At 41.1% G+C, this 27,124-nt stretch overlaps 1 protein-coding gene across 7 annotated transcripts in view; it reads left to right on the top strand.

Moving 5' to 3' along the window:
- Positions 1–27,124, top strand: part of LOC109992852 (RAS guanyl-releasing protein 2) — a 59,195-nt gene that overhangs the window by 8,469 nt on the left and 23,602 nt on the right. For all 7 annotated transcript variants that reach the window (XM_029279653.2, XM_029279652.2, XM_065950310.1 and 4 more), the window contains 8 exons: positions 14,110–14,241; positions 15,638–15,740; positions 16,025–16,081; positions 17,811–17,942; positions 18,656–18,806; positions 19,886–20,059; positions 25,809–25,925; positions 26,341–26,622. In XM_029279653.2, coding sequence (XP_029135486.1) covers positions 14,172–14,241; positions 15,638–15,740; positions 16,025–16,081; positions 17,811–17,942; positions 18,656–18,806; positions 19,886–20,059; positions 25,809–25,925; positions 26,341–26,622 — 1,086 coding nt within the window. In that variant the 5' untranslated portion in view covers positions 14,110–14,171. The remainder of the gene's footprint in view (positions 1–14,109; positions 14,242–15,637; positions 15,741–16,024; positions 16,082–17,810; positions 17,943–18,655; positions 18,807–19,885; positions 20,060–25,808; positions 25,926–26,340; positions 26,623–27,124) is intronic.

Genomic DNA, 27,124 nt, shown 5'->3' with positions numbered 1-27,124 from the left:
TAATTTAAAGCTCCTGTCAGCATTTTTTAGCAAATTAAGAAACGGACTGAAATTAATACTGATGCCTCTGTTTTAACAACAAAAGCCAACCAGAGCAGTTACGACAAGTTTGACTATTTCTACAGTTATTTTTATTGCCTGTAAGAGCTGCGATGGGGTAGGTATCAGACGAGGCGGGTTTACAGCTCAGAGAATGAAGAAGCAGCTTTTTTTCTAAATTCCTCAGCAAAAAAACAAAATGAGCTGAGCGATACATTTGACCATCGAAAGGAGGAGGAGAATTTTCATCACAGAACAACTACCTGCTCGTGTACAGGATAAAATCAACAATAAGTGTGGCTTACTGCTTTTCCCCACAGGGGGTGCCAAAGTAGACTGAAACCAAAAGTTCCTCACAGGAGCTTTAAACTGCGGAGTAATTTCTCAATGAAAAAAACACATAACAATCTACATGATGTATTGATTTAAGCATCAGAAGAGAGAATTTAAAGACAATGCCTAGAGTGTGGAAACAGTCTGAAAACCACTAACGTTAAGAGACAGTGATGATTTATCTTTAATAAAAAATGATCTGTCATATTAAAATGTATTCTTCTTTTTAAAAGGTTTCATTTAATGTTCAGGGTTGCTGTACACTTTTTAGAATTAAAACTTAAGACCTTTTAAACCTCAAAGAAAAATGGATACCATTTTTTTACTCCAGTGCTTCAGACTTTATGTGAGACAATTGTGCTCAAACCTTTACAAACCATTAAAAAAAGAGAAACATTTTAATTATAAGCACTAGTGACTGGACTATTATTGCAATTTCTCACAGATTCACCAGGGTGTTTATCTTAGTCAGTTAGCTTGATGCTAATGTAAGAGTGAAAATGGGATATGCAAATAAGTTAGAAACATATGTTTATTATGTTCTTTCTCTATGCAGACATAACTTTAGTATGTTCTTAAATGATTGCTATAATGTTGGTTACAAGTGTTTACAGTAATGTTAATATCCTGTTATTATGTAGGCCACCTAGTGGGCGCTGTTCAGGCAGGAGTGAGCTGTGTAGTGAGGGGAGAGAAAGAGAAGAAGAAGGGAGGTTGTGAAATGTACCGTGTGTCGGAGAAGCTGACTAAAGTTATGAGAAAGACCCAGAACGTGTTTGGACTGATTTATTCCTTCACATACACCCACCTCGCTTACACTAACACAGAATGGAAATAGCTTTAAACGTGGATTAGCATAACGATCGTGGTTAAACTTTGAACTTAAAAAATTATCTTTTGTTGTTCAGCAAATGGTTGTTTCGGAAGTAAAGAGTTGGTAATGTTACCATCTGCAGTTGTGTAATCAGTTAAAAATATCTGGCCTGCAAGCTGAATGAATGTAGCCCAAATGATCAGCAAACCAAGAAGGCGTGCAACGACACCTGCCACTCCTTTACACTTCTGAAGTATAAGGAAGAGGATGCTACAGTGCTTGTGATGTAAAAAAAAAAAAAAAGAAGCTTGTTTAGAAATATTGTGGGATTTCCTTGTAACTATCAGGTTGGGTTGCTACTCACCAACATGTAAACCAATCTGTTGTAAGTTTTGTGTCAGCTGATTTTTTGTTGTATAAGAAAGGAAGGGTGAAGCGGCTGTCCCTGAATATAATCACCTCTCATCTTTCTCTGTCCCCCTCCCCTTTGTACTTTGTGTTCCCATGAAAGGGCACAGACCCTGTAAAAATCTCAGTCTGTCAGTGCGCTCTGCTCTCTTCACCTTTAAAGGTTTGGCTGGAACACAGAAGAGAGAGAGAGAGCCAGGAGCAAAAAAGAGTGGTAGACACCGGAGGCTGAAGGAAAGTGTTGGACTTGAGGAGCTATAAATCAGACCGTGGCTGGAATTAAATCAGTCAGGGGCGAAACATGGCGGAGCATGAGCCTGGTGGGTGGGCGGATCGATACTCTGGCTGCTGTATCTTTGCTGTAGTGTAGTGATTACTAAAGCCACTGAATTAGCAGTGGTGCTGATAGCAGCGCTGTGTTAATTAAAGTTTCAGTTGACTGGCATCCTTCTGTGCCACACATGTTAGGCGGGCCTCACTTTCAGAAAGGGAATCGAAAAATGGCCAAGAATACACCGTGTTGTTCTGCACCTGCAGCACACAAATCACTTCTCCACCTTCGGTTTTCTAAGTTTGCAGTTTGTATTCTCTCACGCTTTTTTATCTGAATGTGCATAATGAATGGGGTATTATGAAGACAGGATATTGTGGGGTTCGTGGTCTGCTCAGGGATGTGAGCCGTTTAAGGGAGGAATACATAAACAGGAACTAGCCAGAGCTAATGTTGTTTAAAAAAAAAAACCCTGCAGGGAGGTTTGCTGGGTGAATGTGAAACTCCCAGCATTTACACACAACATGAAACTAGTTCAGAATGAAAGCTCTCTGTGTAACACAGTGACACGGCTCTGACAGGCAGGAGGAAATGAAGCAGATAAGCTCTGCAGAGAACAAATTAGTTTTCAGATGTACAGTATATATGTGCACTGTTCTGCAAACCACAGACACTTCTTAGAAAACCTGCATGTATGAAAATTCAGCATGACTTGTTTTTTTGCCTCACCCATCATTCGCTGTTTTTGGGTAGATGTTTTCTTTCAACATCACAGCTTTTCCTTTATGTTTCTGCATGCATAGTGGAGTGTTTGTTCCTGCAGGCACTTACATCAGCTTACATTGTGGATTATTGTAGTATTATTGCCTTTATTTTTGGTGCTTCTTGAATTGGCATTTGGAAGTAAAAAACAAAAGTTAGACATTTAATGAATTGGCCAGGCTCCTGAAAGGCCAAGTGAATGCGCCCTCCCAGGATATGATATTTCAACATTTGATTGATCAGTACTCTTAGTGCTATTCTCCTGGCTAACATTAGCCCCCTCTGCCTGGCCCCCCATCACCCTTTGGAGCTGACTGAAATACGTTTTTTGACAAGTTCTCATTGGGGTTAAATGCCCGACTCAGCTGCCTCCTCTTCTTCTTTCTTTTCTGGCATCCTAACCTTGTGCAGGTCCTGGCCCACTCACGTTAGTTACATTCCTTAAAAAGGCTCATAACAATTTAAGTTTATATTTTGAAACAGGCCACATTTTACTGCAGCAACAATACATGAAATGTCTATTTGAAATGAGGTCCGTGTTGCTTAAAATTAGGATGGATTTTTTATTCCATCGGCCCTCCCAATGTGACTGGACCCCAGAAAGCTTTCCCCTTTATCCCCCCTTATGTACGGCCTTGCTGACAAGCACCCCATAATGCAATAATCCAATACCTTAATTTACTCACCCCCCAAATATAGATTATTTTCCGCTCCACAACAGTTGTCCTCACAGCGACTGTAAATTTTGTGGCTGACACCAACAACTGAATATGATGCACTAAGACTCGCAACACTACAACTCCCAAAGATATACATTTATTCGATATATGCTTTAAAGAACACAACGTTTCGAGTCTGACCAGGCTCTTCATCAGGTGCTGTGGGAGCCGTTGTGCTGCTAGTCTTTGTGCATCATATCTAGTGTTTTTTTTTTTACGACTCAGCACCTGAATAGTGTTGTACGTGTGCAACCAGCAACTGCTCTTCTGTCAACTACAGTGCGCTGCTAGCAGAGTGTAGCCTTAGTGACGGTGCGCTACTAGCAGAGTGTAGCCTCAGCGACAGTGCGCTGCTAGCAGAGTGTAGCCTCAGTGACAGTGCGCTGCTAGCAGAGTGTAGCCTTAGCAACAGTGCGCTGCTAGCAGAGTGTAGCCTCAGCGACAGTGCGCTGCTAGCATTGTGTAGCCTCAGCGACAGTGCGCTGCTAGCAGAGTGTAGCACAGTGCGCTGCTAACAGAGTGTAGCCTCAGCGACAGTGCGCTGCTAGCAGAGTGTACCCTTAGCGACAGTGTGCTGCTAGCAGAGTGTAGCCTTAGTGACGTCAACGATTACAGATCAGTTGGGATCAGTTTCTCCACTAGCTGCCACACAAACATTTTAAAATGGTGTTGGCCTCTTCTATGGTAATATGCAGTCCAACATCTCATGATGGCTACTGCTCTGCGTTTATGTACTGATATTACAAGACAAGTTTCTATCTCGATGAGAAATGCCTTGATGTTGTAATATCGCAAGATCTAATCACACCGTATGAGTTACCCTGCGAATTCCACCCCAAGAAGGAAGCTAAACTATGAGCCTGTAAGCGCTCTCTACATATTTTCTGTACAGATATGAGAAGGGAACAATGATCTCATCGACCTTTGGCAAGAGCTGTGTGTAAATCCCAAAAGTTTCAACTACAGTGTACTTTATTCACTATTTGGACTCCAAAAATCCTCAAGATATTCTTCAATGTATCCTTAAAAACCAGATTCAGATTTTTTTTCTATAAATTTGCTATTTTCTAAAAAACATTCTTGTTGTAAAAATGAATATTTCAGATCACTGTCATGTCCCTTCTTGGAATGTGTTCACTGAGATGAAACGTTCGGCAACAACAGGAAGTGAGACTCCTGACTTCAGCGCTGCCGAGAGCAGACAATGAATCCTGTTTTCAGCGTGCTCTGAAATAAAAGACGGTTGGCAGGAATGTTCTGGGTGTTCACGGCGTGAAACAAAGCTGTTTTTGCTCTCTTGCAAAAGATGATGGATAACGTTTGCTCTTTTTACACAATGTGCCATGTGGCTTCATCTTTCACTCATCACACAGCGGGAGTTTGAGAAGGAAGTAATGTGTGTGTCAGGGAGATAACTGACTAAGTGAAAAAAAAAAGGGAGGAGGAAAATGTGCAAAAAAGAAAACAACCTTTATGTTAAAGTTGTAATGGTAACACTTTGAAAAGTCCAATCTGCTTCATTGTTTGTAACAGATTAAAATATGTGTGGACACGCTCATACCCTCGCCACATTTCACACACACACACACACACACACATAAACATACCAACACACCCTTCCGGTATTTGTTGTGCAGCAAACTTTCACATCTGGTAAAAAAGGACAGAAGTTTGAGCAGGAAGCCTGAAGACAAAGCAGTAAAAACAGAGTGACACAATGATACATTGTTGTTTCTGTGTGGGTGTCGGAGGCCGATATTACAGCAGCACATGGGATCTGTCTAAATGCCCCGCTCTGTCTCACAAATTACACTTTTTCATTTGAAGTCAGAAAGTTGAGAAGCAAGATATGAGCGTGTGCCAGATGTGGAACAGGATGCGTGACTTTTCTTCTCATTTTGGAGGGGGGACGTAATAAAACATTACACCCCGGCAGCTGCAATGTCTCCGCAAGACATTGTGCAATGTGCTTCTTTTATGTCAACATAATGAAATATCACTGCTTGCCCTTTGCATAAACCATTAGTAAGAGTGCTGTCATTCGCTTTCAATGGGAATTAAATTATTTCTCCTCTGTTCCCCTTCCCTGTTTGATCATTTTCCTTGCTATCCAACAATCTTTTTCCATATTTGACTGCAGCGTGGTGAAGTAAGTTCCTCCGTTCTCCTTTCCTCCCTCCCTCCGCCCCCATCCTCCCTCCCTGAGGAGCAACTGTAGCCGCTAATCTCTGTTCACAGCCGGTGCCCCCCCCCCACCGGTGTGGCATTCTGCGTGTCCAGGGAAAAGGAAATGTTTCCCTTCCTGCTCTCAGTACCCTGCAGTCTGTAAATAGAGGCTGCCATGAGCCGCCCTGTAGGCCCCTCTGGAGAACTATATCTGTCCCATCATACAACACCCTTGCTACAACTTCCTGAAACAAACTAGGGGGTGTTGAGCAAGAAGATAAGGGTGGTGCCGGAGTCATACTAAGTACTGGTGTTCGTATGTGTTGCTGAGTTTTTATACTTCTATCCACATGGCCTCTCAAGGGCTGAACGATGAGATAAAGGGCTCCGACTTTGGAAACTAAAGTCAAATAAAAAAGTAAAAAGTTAGGGCTAATACATTATCATGTAAATTTGAAACATTAGCTTCTTTTGTAGTCACAACCATTTTGATTTATTGTTAGAAATAAAAGCTTTTGAAAGTTTCTGGCATGCAAAAAACAGGATGGAAAATTCAATCTCAACATGACACTCACCAGAAAATGCAATAACAGTGAAAATGAGAAAAAGAAAACTGCGTACTTTTGTACATTTGTCCTTCTGTGTTTCAGCTTGATTGAATGCTTTTTGGGGGGGTATAAGCTGTCACCCTCTAATCAAATAAAACTAAAAGAAGTACTGACTGTCAGAAACAATAAGCAGAAAGGTTAAATTGTTTAAAATAAAATGATTTAACGTCATGATGTCATCATGGAGGGACCCTTAAAAAGGTAATTGCAAAAACAGTAGGACATTTTAATTTAAAGCTCCTTTGAGGAGTTTTTAGCTGTTTTCCAAACAGACTGAAATTAATATTGATGCCTCTTTATGACCTACAAAAGCAAACGAGACCATCAGTGAGAAGATTGATTATTTCTATGCATTTATTTTGAATTTCTGAAGCCGTTGTCTTCGGGTAGATGTCAGACAAGGCGATAAACAGTACTCTGCTAAAAACAACCATTTTTGAATACCACAGCACAGATTATAGGTGAGTGATACATTTGACTGAAACCAAGATGTACAAGAAAATATCATCAAAAAGTAGGAGGTCATGCTTTGTCCACAGGGGGCGCCAAAAACACAAACTGAAAGTTCCAAAGAGGCGCTTGGAGTTGTAAAACTTGTGGAAATCTTTGTCTATTTCTGTCTCTTTTCAAATAAGAGTTCTCTCTAACTCTTAGGGCGCTGGTGGTCCATAGTGGTTAGTTTGCATGCCACATGCACAGAAGCTATAGTCCTCCAAGTGGGAGAATCCAACCTGTGGCTCCTTTCCCCCATGTCGTTTTCCACTTTCTCTCTCTTTCTGATTTCCCACCCTATCCACTGTCCTGTCCCTCTAATAAAGCCCAAAAAATAAATCTTAAAAAACGAAGAATTCCTCCATCCTTAAAGGCTTTATATGCGATTTTTCGCTCTTGAGCACGAAACCAAAACAACTTGTGGTGCATTGTTGTGTTAGCATGCTAATGCTGACGATCTTTATTACGCTCGTATCTTCACACTGCTTGTAAATTTACCTGAAATGAGCGTGATCTAGAAACACAGGATATACTTGATTTCTATTACATTTAAGTGTGAAAAATCACATATTAAGCCTTTAAAGTAGTTAAATCACTAGAAAAACTGCACAAAGCAAGATGAGGATGCTTTTTCCTGGGTTCCTCCCAAAGACTGTAAATATTAATGGATGAAGCGGTCTATTACTGCAGAAAAAACGATACAATACATTTTGATATGATATGATACATTTTATTAACACTTGAACTCCAAGAAAACATAGAAAGCAATGATATGAAGTCATTACTGTCAAACTGATCAACAAAGTCATGATAGTGAGACAGAAACCACACTTCAGTTGCCCCTGTTGGTACTGTATGTGCTCTGGCTAGTGGTGCTTTGAGCTGAATGCAAATGTCTACATGCAAACTTACTCATAACAACTGTTTTAACATGTCTTTGTTTAACATCAAAATGTTTTGCCATCTTAGGTTACTATAAGCATTGGCTGTTGTTTGATCGTGAGTCTCCATGACATTTAACCTGACAACTCAATGACCCTCTGGCTTTTGCTGCAGTGCAATCATCATTAGATGTATCCTTCTGACCACAGACAGTCTATCACTTTGGTTTAGTCTGACAGCTGGACATTGGTCTCCTTGGAGTATGGCCATTATTGTGGCTAAAATACCTGGAGACAGAACCGTTTAACATGTTTGTGTGAAGCAGGGTGACCAGACTGTGTGTCAGCTAATCAGAGTGAATTAATGCAGCCACATCTTTCCACTCATGATGACTGTTACCAATGAAAACATCAATCAGACATGTTTTACTCAAATGCCAATGGGGAGAGGACAACACTAAATCAGTGGCTGTATGGAGACTGTGGGTTAGCTGGGGGTATTTACTAGCATGGAAATGAGGCCATTAGGGGGAACATCGATAGCAGGATGGATATCATTGTCTTTGTGTTTGCCATTGTCTTTTCATCGATCAGGGCTTGTGACATGTTACGACGTCAAAAGGTGGAAAGATTGATACCGCCTGTTTCTTGCTAATTTGTGGCCTTTGCCACATATTCAACAAAGTGTGATGTGACTTAAATGAGAGAATTACTAAAAATAAGATGTATTTTAACAAGTTTCTACATGCGAGTGCTAGCAAATACCTTGGTAAAGTAAATCTGCAGGCACAAGAGCCAAAAATCACAAAGTCTCGACTTTGCATATGTGAAAGTTATCTGCTGATTTTTTTTCCCATAAAATTATAAATTAAGTATCTTTGTGATCGTTTCCACTGCAATAACTTTCCCTGAGGACCAGGGACTTTAGGAGAACCCAGCGCCTTTCCGGCTCAGGGAACAGAGTATACTTAAGGTCCAGAGAACCCCCAAAAATGTCTCTGTTGGGAGGGTAGTAGTGGGTTAAGAACACTTCTGATTGGTCAATATCTTAGAGTATTGTTAAGAGTCTCTGGAAGATCTTCCCAAGTCTTTAAACCACTGTGGAAACGCAAAAAACCAAGTGCAAGAGGAACCTTTTTCTTCTTTGAAAATAGTTCCTGGAACTAAAAGTATTTGCTGCTTTTGGTGGAAATGCACCTTTTGACTATTATTTTGACACACAGAATCTGAAGATGCTTTAAGGCGATCAAACCTTTGTTTTCAACATGCATCATTTTGATTGAGACATGAGCGAGAAGGTGTCCTTCAGTATCAAGCGAGAGGATGTGACATTTTCAGTGCCCATTGCAGATTCTGCAGAGCCAGGATTGACCAGGCACCTGTCAGCTTCCCTTTATCCCCACTGAGCCCCGACCCCACCCCACGTCTGCCTGATCGATGGCCCTGGATCGTCGTCACCAGGCAACCAAGGATGACACCAAAGCTCTCACAGCGTGTGTCACCTGACAATCAATCTGCTGCTTCACAGCTAAAGAACCAGTATTAGAAATCAGACTGTGGGGGAAAGACTTAAAGAAGACAGAAGGGGGGGGGTACTTGTTAAGGGAGAGTCGGTCTCTGAAATCGCCACAAAAAACTGAAAGAATTCTTGTCAAAGAGCTTCTGTCAGCAGGATGATGAATGATGATGGAAAGATAGTATCATGACAGTATGTGTCACTGTGGGAGACGGTTAAAAGCAGGCTGAGCCTTTGCACAGCTGTCATTGAAACCCCAAACTGCCTTACTTTTTTTGTGTTCATTGTTACGGCCTCTGAGGGATGAATACATGTGCCAACAGCCGCTGAGAGAACTTTTACGTCCGCATGCTGCACTCCAGGACAGGCTGTTCTGAACTGAATGGTAAAATGACAGGGTGGTGCCCATTTTTGTCAGAGAGAAATCCGTCTCAGCTCGGATCTGGATGACTCTCATCAGTAATAATGACTCTTGTTGTGTCGCAGTGGTAGACTTCAAGGCCACTCTGCTTCCTATTATATTCATGAGATGTGAGCAGTGGTGTTGGTTTGCGGAGGGGCTACGATTAAAAAAAAGCTGTTTTAGAGATGTCAGTGTTTTTGTCTAAGGACTTGTTTCTCACAAGGGGACATGCATTGGGAATGATCCAATGGACTACACATTTATAGATCTGTCATATCGTTACATCAGTAACATTTATTAGACAATAAGGGAGATCTGATCAGTTGCAGATGTTAAATATAACATCATCTGCATATTATTTATGTATTGGTCTGATAGAATAAGGGATTCATATTGAGAAGAGTTTGCAATTCTGGGGAATGGCACCAATGGATTTGCATCTGCAGATTGAGTTATTTGAAGAAATGTGGGTTTATCATTTGTCTGATCCATATTACTGACCCAGTTGGCCCTTTTCTGAGAAGATCTAGTGAATATGCAACAAATATTTGAAAATATGGAAACCATTTTTAGTGATTTGTTGGAGAGGCTAACATATTATCATATTTTATTTGCAGCCTAATCTGTGCAAATACAAAGTGAGCTACTGGTTACTATTGGATATTGCAGACATATAGATTTTCCCCAGGACATCATAAGAGATGCAAATCACTTTCCCAGCCTTCTTTTTATACAAGAAGACTGGGAAAATGATTTTGGGTGGATTCCAATTGCAATATTTTAAAGGTTGCAATCTTTCATATATATGGAAATGTCTATACAAAATAACATCTTTTTCTGCCCAAGTTTGCAGATGCTGCCTGTATCTTTAATACATATTCACCACCCACTTGCATGGCACAGTATTTTTCTGCATTTATTCCAGTGAAGTGTGCCCTCCAGGTCTGCTCTGTGCAGGTAGAGCTCAGACTAACTTCCTGTGGTGACCTTAGCACAGGAACTTTCATGTCTATCTTTAGCAACAGCACATCACTTCGGCCTGTCTTTGCTCTTCAGTTTTTGGTGCACTTTGGCGCCCACCGAATTAACTTACTATACTGTCATAGACAGCTCAGCCACTGTGTTGCAAAGCTCTCATCAATGTGTGAAAGCCTGTCTGATATTTACTCCAGTTCCGCCTTCTTGCTCTGTCACTCTCTCTTTTTCTCTTCTTTAATCTGTCACCGTCCTCCTCCGACTCTTCACATAAGAAGTCCAGTGGCTCTGTGTGATTCAGGGCAGAAGTTGTAAAAGAGTGGCATTTTTCATTTGGTTTGGTTTGCTTTCACGCTGCACTTTGTCAAGCGTACCAAAGCTGATCAAATGTTGTGTACCATAGCCACCCGTCACTAGTTAGGGTTGTAGCTCCGGTCAGTGGCTACTGCCATCCGCCCTAATGCTGCGAAGTGAGCCAGAAGTAAACAGCAGCACAGTTAAAGAACAGTATTGTTGTAGCTCAGTTTTTCTTTTGTCATATAAAATGGAGTTAAAGTATATCAGTCAAACTGTCAAGTTAAACTGGCATATCGCCTGAGCAAACATATTTCACATCGTTTACAGACGGCCAAATTTAACCCAAAATGCACTGAGTTTTGTTCCCTTACCTCTTTTGGTTTGGAGCGCATTCTCATCTACAGTGAACCAAACTCTGCACTCGTTTGAGAACAGTGACCTCTGTTTTCAATCAGACCAGATTTCAGTTCTTTGGTCCGCATTAGAGTTTGTTTTAGAAGTCACTCCACCCCAAACCAAAGGGACATCCGACCAAGTGCTCCAGAGTTGGACCAAACGGCTCAGGTGTGAATGCATCTCTACCCAGAACTTCCACCAGATACAATGTTTAGCAGATAGCCTCAGCTGTTGAATCAGACGGTACAGAGATGGGCTTACTGGCTTTTTTTTTTAACTAAAGGCTGGTGTGTGAACTTGACTTGAAAAATGTGATGAGTTTCACAGTTTAAAACAAAGCCTCCTCTCTGAAAAGGGCAGCTTAAAACCAACAACAACAAAAAAACAAATTACATTCTTATCAATTATAGTAATTCCATAGTCATATTTACAGACTTAGTATATATCATTTAATTTAAAGTTATAAAAAGGTGAATTAATTTTCTTCTCACTAGAAAGTTTGCACGTGACAGGCATCCCTTATAAATATGCAGTTACCACCTGGTCTCAACAGAGAATTATTGTGCCCCTGTACGCTGTTCTGGTTGCAATACATGCAACCAGAACAGACGCACATGATCTGCAGGCAGTTAAGGGTTCATTTAACCCCCTATGTTTGTTTTATGAATGAAGACTGTGTATTTTTGACTCATTTGCACAGGTTTACAGGGTGCAAAAGCAATGCCATCCTTTTGTGAATCAGGCCTAAGAGTGCATGTAAAACCCCTGTCATTTTTCCACAGTGTAATAATAGTAAAACTCTTCTTCTGCTACAGTTGGTAATGTGTTTACTTAGGCCACTTCTGCTTTTTTTTCCTTCTCATTATCGTACTAACTTTAACTCACCCTCACTGTTTGACTGATGATTGACACTTAAGCTTCACATTTCCCTCTCATTCTTTATCTCTTCCTCACCCTCCATCCATGCACAAAACGTGTGTATATCATGTGTGTAGCTCCGACAGCTCCTGAAGCCTGTAATTGAGTGTGTCCGCCCACCGCGCTGCAGCAGAGACGGCGCAGTGGAAGGCTCTCATTGTGTCGGGGACAATAGATACGTACACAAACTCCTCATCACACCGCGTCTCACTCGCTGTGAAAGATCCACAACACTCGAGAGCCATTAGTGGGGTGTGCTGTTGTGGATTTCGTGGCCTCACTTTGTTCCTCCAGCGTAACCTCAGAATTACTGTCACGCTTATCAGAAATGAACCAAAATATCCTGTGGCTTCTTTTATCTACTGTTTCAGCAGCAGATCGAGACGCGGTCTGTGTAGAAGACAGGATTAGTGTATTTTCGCCTCTTCAGACACAATAAATGCATTTGGGATTATGGCACAAAAATAGATCCCCTCAGGCGTCTCTACCACCACACTTCATGCAGTTAAAAAAAAAAGAAAACATGTATTTTTGTGCATCTGCATTGTGTGCGGAGGTGTGTGTGTGTATATGTTGTGAAATAGTGACTGGGCTGTAAGCTGTGGTTGTCAAGGCTCCCTGCTTACTCAATCACCTAGAAAATACCAGTATGCTTATATTTCCGGACCTGTTTTTGCAACTAATGTGAAATGCCACCATGCATGTGCAGATATAAACGCCGGGCATTCCTCTAACGCAAATGCACTGTGTCTTTACATTGGACTGAATGGAAGCATGTCAAGGAGAGATTAAAACGTTGGTTTCCTGTTGATTGTGTCTGTGGCTTTTTTTTTATCCGGGTTTGTTTTAAAGCCACAACGAGGTCAGAGACTGACTGTGCTGTCAAAAGTCTGACATGAAACGAAATGCACACGAAACTTTTTTTCATGCTATATTTACAGTGATGCAGCATGTATACATCTTGACAAATGCTTGCTGTTTTTATGTGATATGTCATGTCTTTTGTTTAATGTATAAAAGTCTTACAAAGCGTTGGGCAAAAGGACTAAAAAATTTTATCGTGATGAAAATGTTCATATCAGTCGATAAACGATAATTATCACCATGATGTTAAGTCTTTATTTCATTCAAATTTAGAGACTGTTTTTTTTTTTCCTGAGTGAAAGTTGAAGAAACCAAATGGTTAATTGTGGTTTAACCTTCTTTATTGTCAGAACATGAAAAACTACTTGAACAGGGGAACATTTCACAATCATAACAAAGTGCACGGCTGCACACATTTCTTGTTTCCTATATGCTAGACAATCCACTTTTGCATCACTCATTTTATAGAATGAAAGGTTTGTCTTATTGAACAACATTTGACGAAGTATTTCACAGACATAGAATGTAGGTTAACTTAGCATACTGCCAGATGTTTTTTAATTTGCAATAATACAGACTAAAGAATCATGATAATGTTTGATTGTTGGGGATCCAGCCTTTTGAATGTATCATCAGAAAAGAAGACATAAAAGCTCCCTGACTTTCAATTTCCCCATACTCTGTGCACATGGCGGTCTGTCAACGCCACAAGTTTAATCCGTCGGACGTGTCGTTTTCAGAAGTTTTCTTTTTTAAACTATGATTTATTTGCACCTGAGTAGCAGATTAAAGAAGGAAGGGCAAAAACTCGACTCTGGTGTCACTGCTGCAATATATATCACCGCCTGTCACGGGGCTATTTGGCTTCACTTTTGTACAACTTTAATACAACCAGAGGATGTAGAGAATCAACGTCCATCTGTATATTTTAAATTAGCTCCCTTCAAGTAGAACTAGATATGTTTTTAAAGCTTTTGAACAGAGGATATGCAGATTGAATTTGTCGGGTCAAATCAAACCATCACATCAACAGGGGATGACACTGACAGCCTGATATCTCAATTAAACGTACCAGTTAACAATCGCTGATTATCTCGCTCACAGCGGTGTGGAGCAGAATGCTAAATAAGCGACTGCACAGCTATTTCAGACACGCAGCCGTCGCTGATAAGAATGTCATTTTCTTTATGTCACTCATAATCACTCGTCTTTGATCTTCTCTCTTCATCCTTTCTTTGTTCATTTAGAGGCACGAGAGTCGACCCAGAGAGAGTAACGAGGGGAATACCTGAGAGGAGAGAGAGCAAGGATGGAGTCCATACTATCGGAGCAGTCGGCCACAGTGGACGAGCTGGTGGAGGCCTGCATACAAGCATTTGGTATGTCATTTGATGTCTACTGAAGCGTATGACATTCATTTGAGAAAATACACATCTGCTCTGTTTTTCTGAATTAACGAGATCCTTATCTGGGAATTCAGAGTTTTGAGGTGCATGCAGCACCAGGGCCTCAGTTGCACTCTGTGGGGATCCAGTGTTTTCATTTGTCTGATTGTCTCTCGAGTCACCACGTTGCCACTCTGAATGCATCACGATATATCAATAAAGCCATGTCTCATCAGCACGTCTGATCCTGACTGATCAGAGTGAGGTTTGTGTCTGAACTGCAAAGATCTAAGTTGCCAGCGCAAAGTAGGCAAACCAATAACAGTACCGTTAATTTACTGTTGACTGTGTTTAAGGCATTAAACAGACTTGCCCCCGCTTACCTCTCAGAACTCCTGCCCCCATATCAGCCGGTGAGAGATCTTCGGTCATCAGCACAAAACCTTCTGTCATTGCCTAGATCCAGGGCAAGGTACAATGGGGATCGGGCTTTTTCTATTGCAGGACCAAAACTGTGGAACTCTTTGCCCCCAGACATCCGTCTCTCTCCCAGTATTGGTATTTTTAAAACTCGCCTTAAGACATATTTATACTTAATTGCCTTTAATGCTCAGTAACCCATCAAGCACAAAAAAAACATAGCTCTGTTAGTCTTGTGTTACACTGGAATTATCCACTTGTTCTTTTCTTTTTTTTGTTATCGTTCTTGTCTGTTACTTTCTAATGCTTTGTTTCTGCAATGTTCAGCACGTTGGATCAACTATATTGTGTTTAAATTGCTATATAAATAAAGTTCAGTTGAGTTGAGTTAATTTGACCTAAAGACATGAGTACCAGGGTCGCTGGTAGCGCAGCGGTTAGTGCGCGCACCATGTATGGAAGCTGTAGTCCTCCAAGTTGGCGGCCCAGGATCGAATCCCACCTGTGGCTCCTTTGCCGCATGTCATTCACCACTCTCTTTCTCTCTCCCTCCCTGATTTCCATTTCTATCCACTGTCCTATCTCTCAAATAAAGGGACAAAAAGCCCAAAAATAAAACAAAAAAAAGACACTTCTTACATCTTTCCATGTTTTCAAACCCAAACCCTCATCAAACTGTTAAACCAAATTGACTTTGAATATTTACTGCTTTAAGTGCTCTAAATGAGAACTTCTGTCGAGATTTTGAGGAACTGAAGCAAAACAGATCAGAATTAACATTTTTCCATAAAAACAATAAAAATTCTGAAATGTAACTCAAATCTGAGATAATTATCCAGATTTTATCTTCTAATGTGATTGCATTATGCTTCCTTAGACATCGTCTACTACTTCACATTGTATTTTCTTCAACAACAACAGAGGTCATATCTTCATTTGAACGTCTGGCTTGTTGATGTTTCTCTTCCAGATGAAAAGGGCACTTTGAAGGACATTAACTTGGTCCGCATGTTCCTCATGATGCAACCTTGGTACGTCCCTTCAACGGACATGGCTCAGCAGCTGGTGCTCAAGTATCCTTCACCTATGTTTTCTGCTACCTCAGAGATCTATGATGTAATCACTTGTGTGTTTTTCTGTAACTATCTCTTAATATTTTGCTGACAGAGCGATTCAGAGCTTTTTGTTTGGCTTTGGACTGCAAGAGAATAATGCACCTTGACGAAGAACGTCTTTTATTCTATTGTCTTTCTTTGTTGTTTCCTAAATCTGTTAACTCTGAATATGTTAAAGGATGGGAACGTTTATATTTTTGCAGACATTTTCATGCTAAGTTGCACCTTGACTTTTGGATCAGATCTCAAGACGAGAGCTGTTCTGCAGAGCGCCGGACAAGAATATGTCACCTTGTCAAGTAAGTCTCTTTATTCTGAAGAATGAAGCGATTCTTACAGATATATCAACACTTTTAACCTAAAGGCCCTGACACCAAGCCAAGCAGACAGCAAAGAACTAGTGGTGACGAAGGTTGCCTGTTGCGTCGACTCACATTGCCTCACATCTTGGCCAAAAAGTTGCACTTGAACACGCAAAGACTGCAGCTGACGGCCAACCACTTTTAACCTAACTGAGAACAGTTCAGAGACTTGAGTTGTAGAAGATATAAATGTGTGATATAATGGGAAAGCATATACATCTGAACTCTATGGAAATGATATGACTGATATCATTGTTGTATTAGCTGATCCTCACCAGAAAAACAAGCTGAGTGCCGAGGACAGGGGTCAGCAACCCAGGAACCATTTTTGCCTCCTCTTAGCCAATTGAGCATTCAATGCACTGAACATCTGTTAAGATGTTTTACCACACAACATGTGACTACTCTCCATTACAAGAGCGCCCTGTATTCGCTCCTGCAATTATCAGTGCTGGCGTACAGAGTGAGTGAGTGGTCAAGCAACAGAGAGGGAATGATGAATGGAGGAGAGCAGAGCACGGATGTTGAGAATCTGACAGTATGCTCATATGTAACATCATATTACATTTAAAACATGCAGGGTTAAAGGTGACTCTCTGGATCTGTGCGGTACGCTGATATCTCCTCTACCTCGAGTCTGCCCTGGTTCTCAGTTTTGTTTTTCTTAGAACAGATGCTCTGACATTTTGATGACTGTTTATTTCACGCATTGATGGGTTTTTTTCACCCATCTGCAAACGGCTTCCTGATCTACCATAAAAACTTCCTGTTAATTTCTAGGAACAGATCGCACACCACCAGTAAAGACTGGACAGGCGCCGAGCAGGCAAAGGATATGACGCACATTGAAACTGAGAAATTCTGAAATGATTAGGCCACACATTTTTTCACTGGGGAAACACTGGAGAGAGGCATGCTCTAATGTTTTATATTTTGTTTTTATCCTTTCTCTCACAAATCTTTTATGCATTTTATGCAGATCTTGTGCAGTATGGGTATTGTTTTTTTTTATTTAATTGATTTTACTGTAGAGGCAGCTGAATGTGTGCACAACTAGAGTCCAAGACAAATCTCCCCAAGGGGACAATGAATTGTATCATATCGTATGCGGCTCCAGAGCCTCAGGTTATACCGACCCTCGACCTAGAAACATGCTGAGCTAACGTTAGCTGCGGTTCAGCAAGCTATCTCATTCAACATCCTGTTTCCCTCGAAACATTGAATTTAAACATGAAACTGCTTTGTTTTGGGCTTTTACTTGTTTGACTTAAATCACAATTAGATTTGTTTTTAAAGTAACCTAGCTAAAAATGTGACATTGGAAAACAATGATAGCTGACATTAAGCTAGCTGTAGCTGATGTAGCGATCTTTAGCAGCATACCTCTCCTTCCATTAGCTCTACAACAGTTGCTCATTGCAATCATAATTTATTAAACCTCTGTTTACTGTAGAGTTTTGGAGGAGAAGTTAATTTTTGGGGTTTGATAAATTATATTATCATATCAGTGCAATGTAGAGGGAAAGAGAAACAGCAAGAATTTAACTCTGGTGTCACTGCTGCAATATATCAGAGCCTATCACAGAATATTTTGTGAACAGGTCTATCTGTCGACAGCATTTTCATCATCTTCCTCTCCTTTTCATCGCTTTGTTCTGCCCTGCAGGTACTGGATCACTGAGTTTCCAGCAGAGTTCAATCTGAACCCAGAGCTGGCCGACCAGATCAAAGACTTTAAAGACCTCCTGACCACCGAGGGAAACCAGAGCCAGAGTCAGCTCATTGACCTCGACAGTGTGTGAGTGGACAGCTTGCTGAAATTTGTGTGTGTTGTTGACAGTGTGAACGAACGTCTCCTTGTTTGTATGTGTGGGGGTGTGTGTGGGTGTTCAGGTCAGGCTGTAACCTTTTTTATTGCCTGTTCTCAGACTTTGCTGAGTTTTGTCTTTAGGAGTCAGTGACTTCTCCTTTTCCAATAAAAGCCAATTCTGTGTGGCTGCAACTTTCCCTTGTGTGGAGAAGGCATTATGGGGTCAAACTTTGACTTCACAGCAGCTGCACATTTGCAAAACGGCAGAGTGACATTCCTTTGAAAAATCTGCATTCATAAAGCCAAAAGTAGGTTCAGGGCTGCAGTGATTTATAGCTGAAATAAAATAAATTTGGGGATAATCAGCAGAAAAATATCAAACATTTGTTAATTCATGCATTTTAAAAATGATGATTTTCTCTACTTGGGTTTCAAATAGACGGTTTTTAAGCTCTGATTTAATGAGCAGTTGCACATCATTTTAATGACTAGACGATCCTGAAAATAATGAACATATTCACTGAAAATGAAAATAATCATTAGTTGTGATTTTTTTTGTCGTCATTCATCTATGACTAAAGGTGCAAACTAAACAAAAGCTGATTTCATTCAGTTTAAATTGTGTTCTTTTTAAAATAAATATTTAACTGTTGCATTTAAATATTTTGCCGTTTTCGATTGTTTGTCTTTGTCCCTCACAGGCCGTCATATCAATGGAAGCGGCAGGTGACTCAGCGTGTCCCATCAGTGTCCAAAAAGAGGAAGATGTCCCTTCTGTTTGACCACCTGGATTCCTGTGAACTGGCTGAACACCTGACCTACCTGGAGTACAAATCCTTCTGCAAGATCCTGGTTAGATTGACCTCCGCCTCTTTTTGAAAACCCTCTATCTTTAAATTCTCAGTAAATTAGAATGCTGCAGGCTTTTAGAGGTTGCTAAGCAACAGCAATTAAAATCCACTTTAACTGGCAGTTCTTTAATTTATTGCTCTGAAGTTATTTTGGGAAACACAGACGAAGACAGGGTTGTTTAGATTCATATGGGTGATTTCTTTTAGTTCATTTGTGCACGTGTGATGGGTTTGGTGGCAAGATGGGGTTAAGCTAAGCCAAGCCATCTTACTTTAACAAAGCTCTTTAGCTGTCTCCAGCTCTATGTTTACCTTATAGACTTAATCGTGTCATAAATCTTATCATCAGCATCTCTACAGGAAAGCAAACAAGCTCTCAAATGCCAAAAAATGCTCTAGAAGTTGCATTTTTGCAAAGCTTGGGAAAATTCCCAAGCGGCAACTTCCAGTCTTAAAAAATGAAGCCATTGGGAAGTGCAAAATCCTGCAGTTTGTAGAGTGTCCACTTGGAGGCTGGCTCCAAGAGCCCAGGAGTCACATACACACAACAACCAAAGAAGCAGTTTTTACAGCAGAAATAAACATGTTTAAAGTCTGGTACAAAAAAGGATATAGGTCTGATTAGTTATCATCATCATGGGCACTCAGGCTTCATCCTTTAATATTTACAGTCTATGGAAAATACAGGAGCCAATAAATTAAGAAACTAACTGTCAGGGCAAACAAAGACTTCAGAATTGAATTTTCAAGATGAGGCTAAAAGCCCTGAAACACTGGAATTGACTATTGGCAAACTTCAACAATAAAGTGTGTTTTGGGTGTTTTCCTGCCTGGTTAATGTTTTGCAAAATGCACATTCCCAATTTGTAACACGCCCCATAGAAGACACTATACAGCTCAATGACATCCTGTTTTGTTGGTCATAAAAAAGTCAAATGCATCTTCTTTGGAAGTGTCATGGTGAAAGGAAAAAGCAAAATGTCAAAGGATATCATTGGATAGAATTCTTAAGAAAACTGAGATGTTGTGATTTCCTTTAAATAAATGAAGAAACATTTACCAATGCTCCCTCTCTTTTAGTTTCAGGATTACCACAGCTTTGTGATGCACGGCTGCACAGTGGATAACCCCATCCTGGAGCGCTTCATCACCCTCTTCAACAGTGTCTCCCAGTGGATCCAGCTCATGGTGCTCAGCAAGCCCACCGCCCCGCAGAGAGCTGCCGTCATCTCCCACTTCATCAGAGTGGCACAGGTTTGTCCACTGAGCTGTTCACTGCACACGTTTACAGACAGAGCGAGGCATTATGAGAGAAGAGAAGGTGTCGACATTGTGAAATGCAGATCAAACCAAGACATTTTCCCATCATGGCACAAATTGTAAGAAAAAGTGAATTTAATTTTGGAAAGCTTTGGCAGCATTAGGATCTTAAGATGCCCACTGAGAGCTCTTCAAGATAATGCTGCTCAGGGGATAATCTTTTTATAGCTGGGTGATGATGCATTTTTGGCATTATTCACAGGCTTGTATGGCCTGAGGAGCTGTGAAATGGTCTTACATAATGAAGAAGCATGTTGAACTTCTATTTATTTGAGAGAAATATCATCACCTAAATTAGAGGTCCCAAAAGAGAATGAACTGTTTATTGCAGTGGAAGGAATACAAAAGTATCATCAAGTCTTTACACAGTCTGTGCACTGAATGAATTCAGGGATGCACACTACAATAGAGGGATCAGGGGCGAGTGTTTGCTGGGTGCACTGCTCTAAACTGCATATGAAATACCTGATACATAAGGGGATTAAATGAGGAGAAGGAAACATTTCTGTTTTGTGCAGCTTGAGGAACATGTCCATTTTCAATGATGCTAAGGGCACACTCATTCAGTGAATCTGAAGGGTGCTCAAGCAGGTTAGACCCCCAAAGTCCAGTTCGTTCAGGTAGTGTGAGTGTTCCGATCTGCGCTTAAGCATGGTACACTTCCTTGACCCCGGCACGTCTGGAAGAGGTGTGCTTCGGCACGTTACAGTTGCTCATGTACGGGAACAAGGACAGGTACACAACATGAACATGAAGTATTATCAATCCCCGCTGCCATAATTGAGAAATCCTGCAGTGTTATGGCTGTATGTGAATAAAACGATACAAAATAAGTCACAAAGTCACCAAAGTAAGAGTCATGTTCTCTGATTTAGCTGCGCGTCCCCCTTTTTTTTCTTTGTTGGACACCGTCTGTGTTGAAAAACTAACCCAGCTCATTTACATATTTAAAGGTACAGACACAGAAACAGCCTGTTCTGAGAAGGGCTGAAATAGAGGGGTTTATAGACATGATCAAATACAGGATCAGAGTAGATTTAGAACAAGAAACTTCACACACGTGTTTTGAGGAGCTCTGAGACTAATTTAAACTTGTTGAAAATAAGTATAATATGTGACCTTTAAGAGTTTTTACAACATTTAATCTCTTTTGAACCGTTTCCACTCGTGCTATCATTTAAATGTTGGCATAAATTCTAAACACAAGCCATAGAAATAAACTTAAATACACGATCAGGGACAAGAAAAAATAGAAAAAGCAAAAGCCAGGGGAACCCCAAAGTCAGTAAAAGTTATCCACTGGGAACCATTTATGTCGGCGGACGATTTCTTTACTTTTTATCCAACAATTGCTCAGATATTTCAGTCTGGACTAAAGGGATTTACCCATGATTTTCCTGCAGGTTCAGACCTCACTGGGATACATTCATCCCTCTTTAGTAGACATAATTCTTTTGCACATTTGCTTTGCAAAAAGTTGCAAAGAATTCCCTACAGTGACTATGAAAAATACATTGCTCTGAATGCTATAGTAAAAGTTAGACTATTCTTAATCCATCCATCAATCTGTGTATTTGTCAAGTCTGTGCTGAAAGACTGAAATCAACGGCGGTCATCTGCAGGTCAAGATGCCTCTAATCCCTAATCTTTATTTAATTCGAACTCTTTCCACAAATTCTTCTATAAGGCTGCCAACTTGCTGCCTAATAAGGATCTTTGTCCATATGTCTGGAGACTTGTGTCATCATTTCAGAACAGAAAAATCCCTTCAAATGGCATCCTGCCCTGGGCTTCCCTGTTTTAAATGTGATTTCAGTGGGATGTTATCGTTTGCTTTGGTCTGACAGAAGTGCTGGATCCTTCCTCTATGTAACGATGCATTCAGGGAGTGTCGTTAAAAATGTATTAGGAAGTTTCATCCTTGAAGCCTCCAGACCTACAGTATGTGATTGCATTGTCTCTACCTATGATACGACATGTTACATACTTTACATTTCATTACGATATACGGTGTGATTTAATACCTTACAATGCTTTACTGTACAATTTGATGCAACATGATACGATACCATACAACACTATGTTGTCCTGGTAATGACATCTGTCATGGACTTTAGTGCTACTGCCTTTTTTTCTCTTTATCTGATGAATAAACTTCTGTCCCTCATCAAATACTCATCCTGAATTAAACCTAAAATGTCTTTTCACACCACGGCACCTGTCAGTGGAACTCTGCTGAGTGTCTTTTAAGTGTTTCACCTCCTTTTGATTGAACACTTTTAGTTTTTTCTCCAGTGGTGTCTGTCATTCTGACAGTGCAGCAGTGATGACAGATGTCTGGGGTGATGGCTTTGACAGATAAGCATCCCTCTGACCTCCGCCGTCTCCCAAATATCACAACTGTCAGAGCCCAGAAGCAACTTCAGATTATTTATTTATTGTAGACGCTGGACAGAGGATGCAGGTCACATTCTGGAGAAAACTGCAGCTCCCTTCCCAAATATTGACATGGTTCTTAAACGGCTGATTTTTAAAATACATCTAGATGAGTCATGATTTGTAAATCTTTGCTGGCTTACAAAAACCACCACCATTTTTTTATTTTAATCAACAGAACACAATTAAGTTCCAAACACTAAAATGGACTCTCAGTGAACTTGTAAATCATTAGCAGTAAAAATAAATCATTTTCAGAAATCATTTTTTGAAAACCTGCTAAAATCACGCCCATAATGATCTAGTCAGTTTAAGAGAGAGTTGATAGTCATCATACCAGTTCTTTGAATTTGTTTACATCTTTTTGTTGTCTATTTATTCCAAAAGCCGTTTTCAAATCTGCACTCCTGAAAATATCTAGATAATGTCAGGAGGACCGCTCCGGAGATTCTCCTGACCTGGTTGTTCACATATGCTCCTCACAGCTGGAGACTTGTAGCGGTCAAACTATGCACCGTGCAGCAGTCTCAGTATAAAAACGTCACTCCCCCTCCCACTCACTGGAGGTGAATTCTCCGGAGAATATCTTGCTGTGTTCTCAAATCAGCTCACTTGGACTTGCTACGGAAAAACATACTAGGGGGCTGGCAGGAAAAACTCCAGGTAAAGTCCAAGGAAAAAATTGGGCTTTTTGCCTTCCTCCTGGAAATATCAGGAAAAGATTAAGATAGTCCACTTATTCAGCTAAATACTAGATGAGTAAAGCCCTGATTTTCGTCCCAATTTGAAAGTGCATTTTATTTTGGAAAGCTTTGCAGGTGTTAGAATCTTAAGATGCCCACTGAGAGATTATGCAGCCCAGGAAAATCTTTATCTAGCTGGGTGATGACGCATAAGGAGCAGTTCAATTGTCTAACATAATGAAGGAGTGAGGAAAACTTCTATTTATTCGTTGTTCGGGGGTGTGGCCCGATTGAAATCTTGTCCTCAAGTGTGTGGGGTCAACATGATTATTTTACTGCACATGATCTCGTAAATATCTGATGGAGTACATGGACTAGCCAATAAAAGCGAGTAGACGAGGAAGCATCATAAATCGGATACTGCATTCTTTGACAGCTCACAAACATGAACACACCTGTGCCCTGAGCCAAGTGGAGTACTGAAAAAAAGCGTTTTGTTTTTCGCTGCGAAACAGATAGACTGTAAAAAGACAGCCAGCTGAGTACGATCGTCCTCCATATTTGTTTTTTTTTTAAGTCACACCTTTATCATGCCAGTATCTTTGAGATCTCGTGTCTGTGGAATGGCCATTGTGAATTTGTTATGAAAAACGGTAGATGTGCGGTCTCACAGTCTGGCCGAAAAGTTGTCATGTCTGTGGTCTCCCACAGATTTAAAAATGATCCGGTGTGTAGCCAGCATAAATGAAAATCAGATCCAGCTCTCCGCTCAGAGAGGTTTAAAATGAGTGCACACTCATCAGTGGCAGACAATCTGAAACGTTTTCAACTTTGGTATTTAGAAATGTAGCCCGGTGGGAGCAGCAGCACAGCAGGGGCAAAATTTAGGTTCATGCTGTTCATGTTTTTCTCGAGGTTGCACGAAGAGGAAGCCATGACATACTTGACATTTGCAGAAGCTTCCCTCGGGGAGCACAGGCCGTGAATTACACATGACTCACACTCGTTACCAATTATCGTTAATGCAAGGATTTGACTTGGATTTGAAAAATGTTCCTCTCACGCTCTTTTTTAAATGTCTGTTTTAATTCATGTCACAGAGTGTATGTGTGTGTGCTTTCTAGCTCTGATAAACACACCGCATCACCGATCGGCCCATGTGTTAGCAGTGGTTGTTGTTTAGACGATGAACACTTTATTGGACACGCGGTGGAAAGCTTTTGGCGCGTTGACAATGAAACGTTTCCCAGGCCTCGATCACAGCCGCGCGCACGTGCAGTTTAGCTGAAGCTACTCCTCAAACGCTGGCCTGCCCTCCATACAGCTCTGCTCATTGATTGTAAAGGGTGTCTGAGCTGAATCAAATGATCCCCTCTGGCAGCCCTCCCACACAGCTGCGACCTCATTGATTTTCAGTGAGATGCCAGGCAGGCTGAAGGGCAGAGAGGAGCCCCGCCGAGCGCCATTCACAAAGAGTTAGCTCAAGTTTGACACACATAGGTCAGAACATTTAGTTGTAACTTGATATTAGATTATGGTGAATGTGTATGTGGTTTACGGAAAATGCCTAATGTCTCTAACTTTAACACCCTGGGGGCAACATCCCCCTTAGAAAATCTGAAATCTGACATGGTTTACCAATCCCTTCACTAAAAAGAACTCAGATTTTAAAATAACAATGCCACTTTAAATATAAGGACTAAAAGACCACTGCCTTTGAACAACCATGTACAGAAAGGCCCCATAATGCTTTCAGAATGAAGAAAAATAAAAAGGATACACTGTCCTCATCCAAATCAAATCCAATCTGAACAAAATGGGATATGATATGAAACAATACCATGCAGTACAACATGAAAAGACATAATATGACACGATATGATATGATACAGCACCAAGTAGGTGTTTAAAAACGGAGCCAATGCTGAGGTAAAAAAATCCTGCAGTTCATCGGGTGTCCTCTAGAGGCTGGCTGCAGAAGCACCAGAAGCCACATACACAACCCATTAAAAAAAAAAAGAAAACTGTTTTATCAGCAGAAATGTACATGTTTACAGCCTGGTACAAAAAAACAAATAGGGGCTGATGAGCTCATGTCTTAATCTGCACACACTGTAAGGGGAGAGGGGGGGAATTCTTTTGCTATATCATTTGTTTTGATTTTATGAAGGATAAGAGTTATTCTGACCTGATTAGGTCAGCTAGTTAAGGTGAGACAGGATTTCCAGCATGGCCCACAGACATTGGTTTGACTCCTGCAGGATCAGATGTGTGATGTCACTCAGACTTGGTCCATTAATATCGACAGTCTATGTGCAATACGATGAATCACACTGGAGAAATGTGTCCTGGACTCCAGGTCTGCAGACATGTAGCTGCCCCTACAGTTGTACAAATACATCCACATGTAAGCAGAGAAGGAAAAACCAATGACAACCACAGACAACATATATCACACATTACATGTTACAATCTTTACACAATATGAAGTTAATGCACAGCCCTTACAGCCTAAAAAAAAACTTTTTCAGCTTTTTATTCCTCCCTCTCCTTCTCGTCCACAGAAGCTCCTACAATTGCAGAACTTCAACACCCTGATGGCGGTGGTGGGCGGCCTCAGCAACAGCTCCATCTCCCGCCTCAAAGACACGCAGACCCACATCAGCGCAGAGACCAACAAGGTTCAGTATGAGCTGCTGCCCCCCCCCCCATCCTGATCTGATCTATTTCTGGCTCGCACAGCCCAAACAGTCAAACAAAAAAACTCAATACTGACTGCAACGTCTATGCACTTAGTTAACAAGTGGCTCTTGATTCAGTGATCCACTTTCCCTCTGTGTGAGCTGCCAGCCTCCTTTTTTTCGCTCCCGTTACTCCTACACAGTGTCTTTTTTAAAAGTATGAATTTGAGCCATAAAACTTGAAAGTTAAACTCGATAGTCGGGGGAGTTGGAGACTCCTCAGTTATGTAAGTCCATCTGGAGCAAAGTTTTCTGAACATGTCTCGCCAATTCTCTTCTGATCTTCCCCTTATTTTCTAAAAATTATTTCTTTAAAATGATAGAATCCCTTGTTTTTCCTTTTTTTCCCCCGCAGATTTTTAACAACCTGATCGAACTGGTGACATCATGCGGAAACTACAGTCAGTACCGCAAACGCTTCTCCGAGTGCGCCGGCTTCCGCTTCCCCATCCTCGGCGTGCACCTGAAAGACCTCATCGCCGTGCATGTGGCGCTGACCGACTGGGCGGACAAAGAGAAAACACGCGTCAACCTCACTAAGACCCAACAGCTGTACACCATACTGCGAGAGCTGGCCATGATACAGACCACGCCGCCCAGCATCGATGCCAACACAGACCTGCTCAACCTGCTCACGGTGAGTGCAAAAACAAACAAACACTGGCCCTCAAGGTGAGTGTTTGGCGCGCATTAAAAACAGCTTGCAGGGCCTGGATCAGGTGCTGTGAGTTTGTTATTCATTATGAAGTGCAGCAGAATTCAAAACGAGCTCATTAAGCAACCAAACAGCAGTGAAGTAGGAGGGAAAAAACTTTGAGAAGGACAAACACTTTGAGTCCAGCCAGTGGAGCAGGCAGTCTGTTTGATGCTCAAGAGTTTGTTCTGCTTTGAAAAGGATCGTGTGCGTTGGCAAGCTCCTTTTAAAAAAGTCTGAGTGCAGGGAAAGGCTGGAGAATGTACAAAACTGAAGCATTCAAAGTTGGCAAACTGAACTCAGTATGTTCAATGTTCAGATACATACGTGCTCCAGAGGCATCGGAGCAGCTAGATTATCACCTTTGAAAAGGAGATACATGACTGCTGTGAACCTTTTGATTCATTACAAATGAGCAGCTATGTTTGTATGATTTCTGTTTGCT

This window comes from Labrus bergylta, chromosome 22 (genome assembly GCF_963930695.1).
Source record: "Labrus bergylta chromosome 22, fLabBer1.1, whole genome shotgun sequence".
Taxonomy (NCBI): Eukaryota; Metazoa; Chordata; class Actinopteri; order Labriformes; family Labridae; genus Labrus; species Labrus bergylta.
Note: the sequence above shows the minus strand (reverse complement) of the source record. Positions and strands in the feature narration are given on the sequence as shown.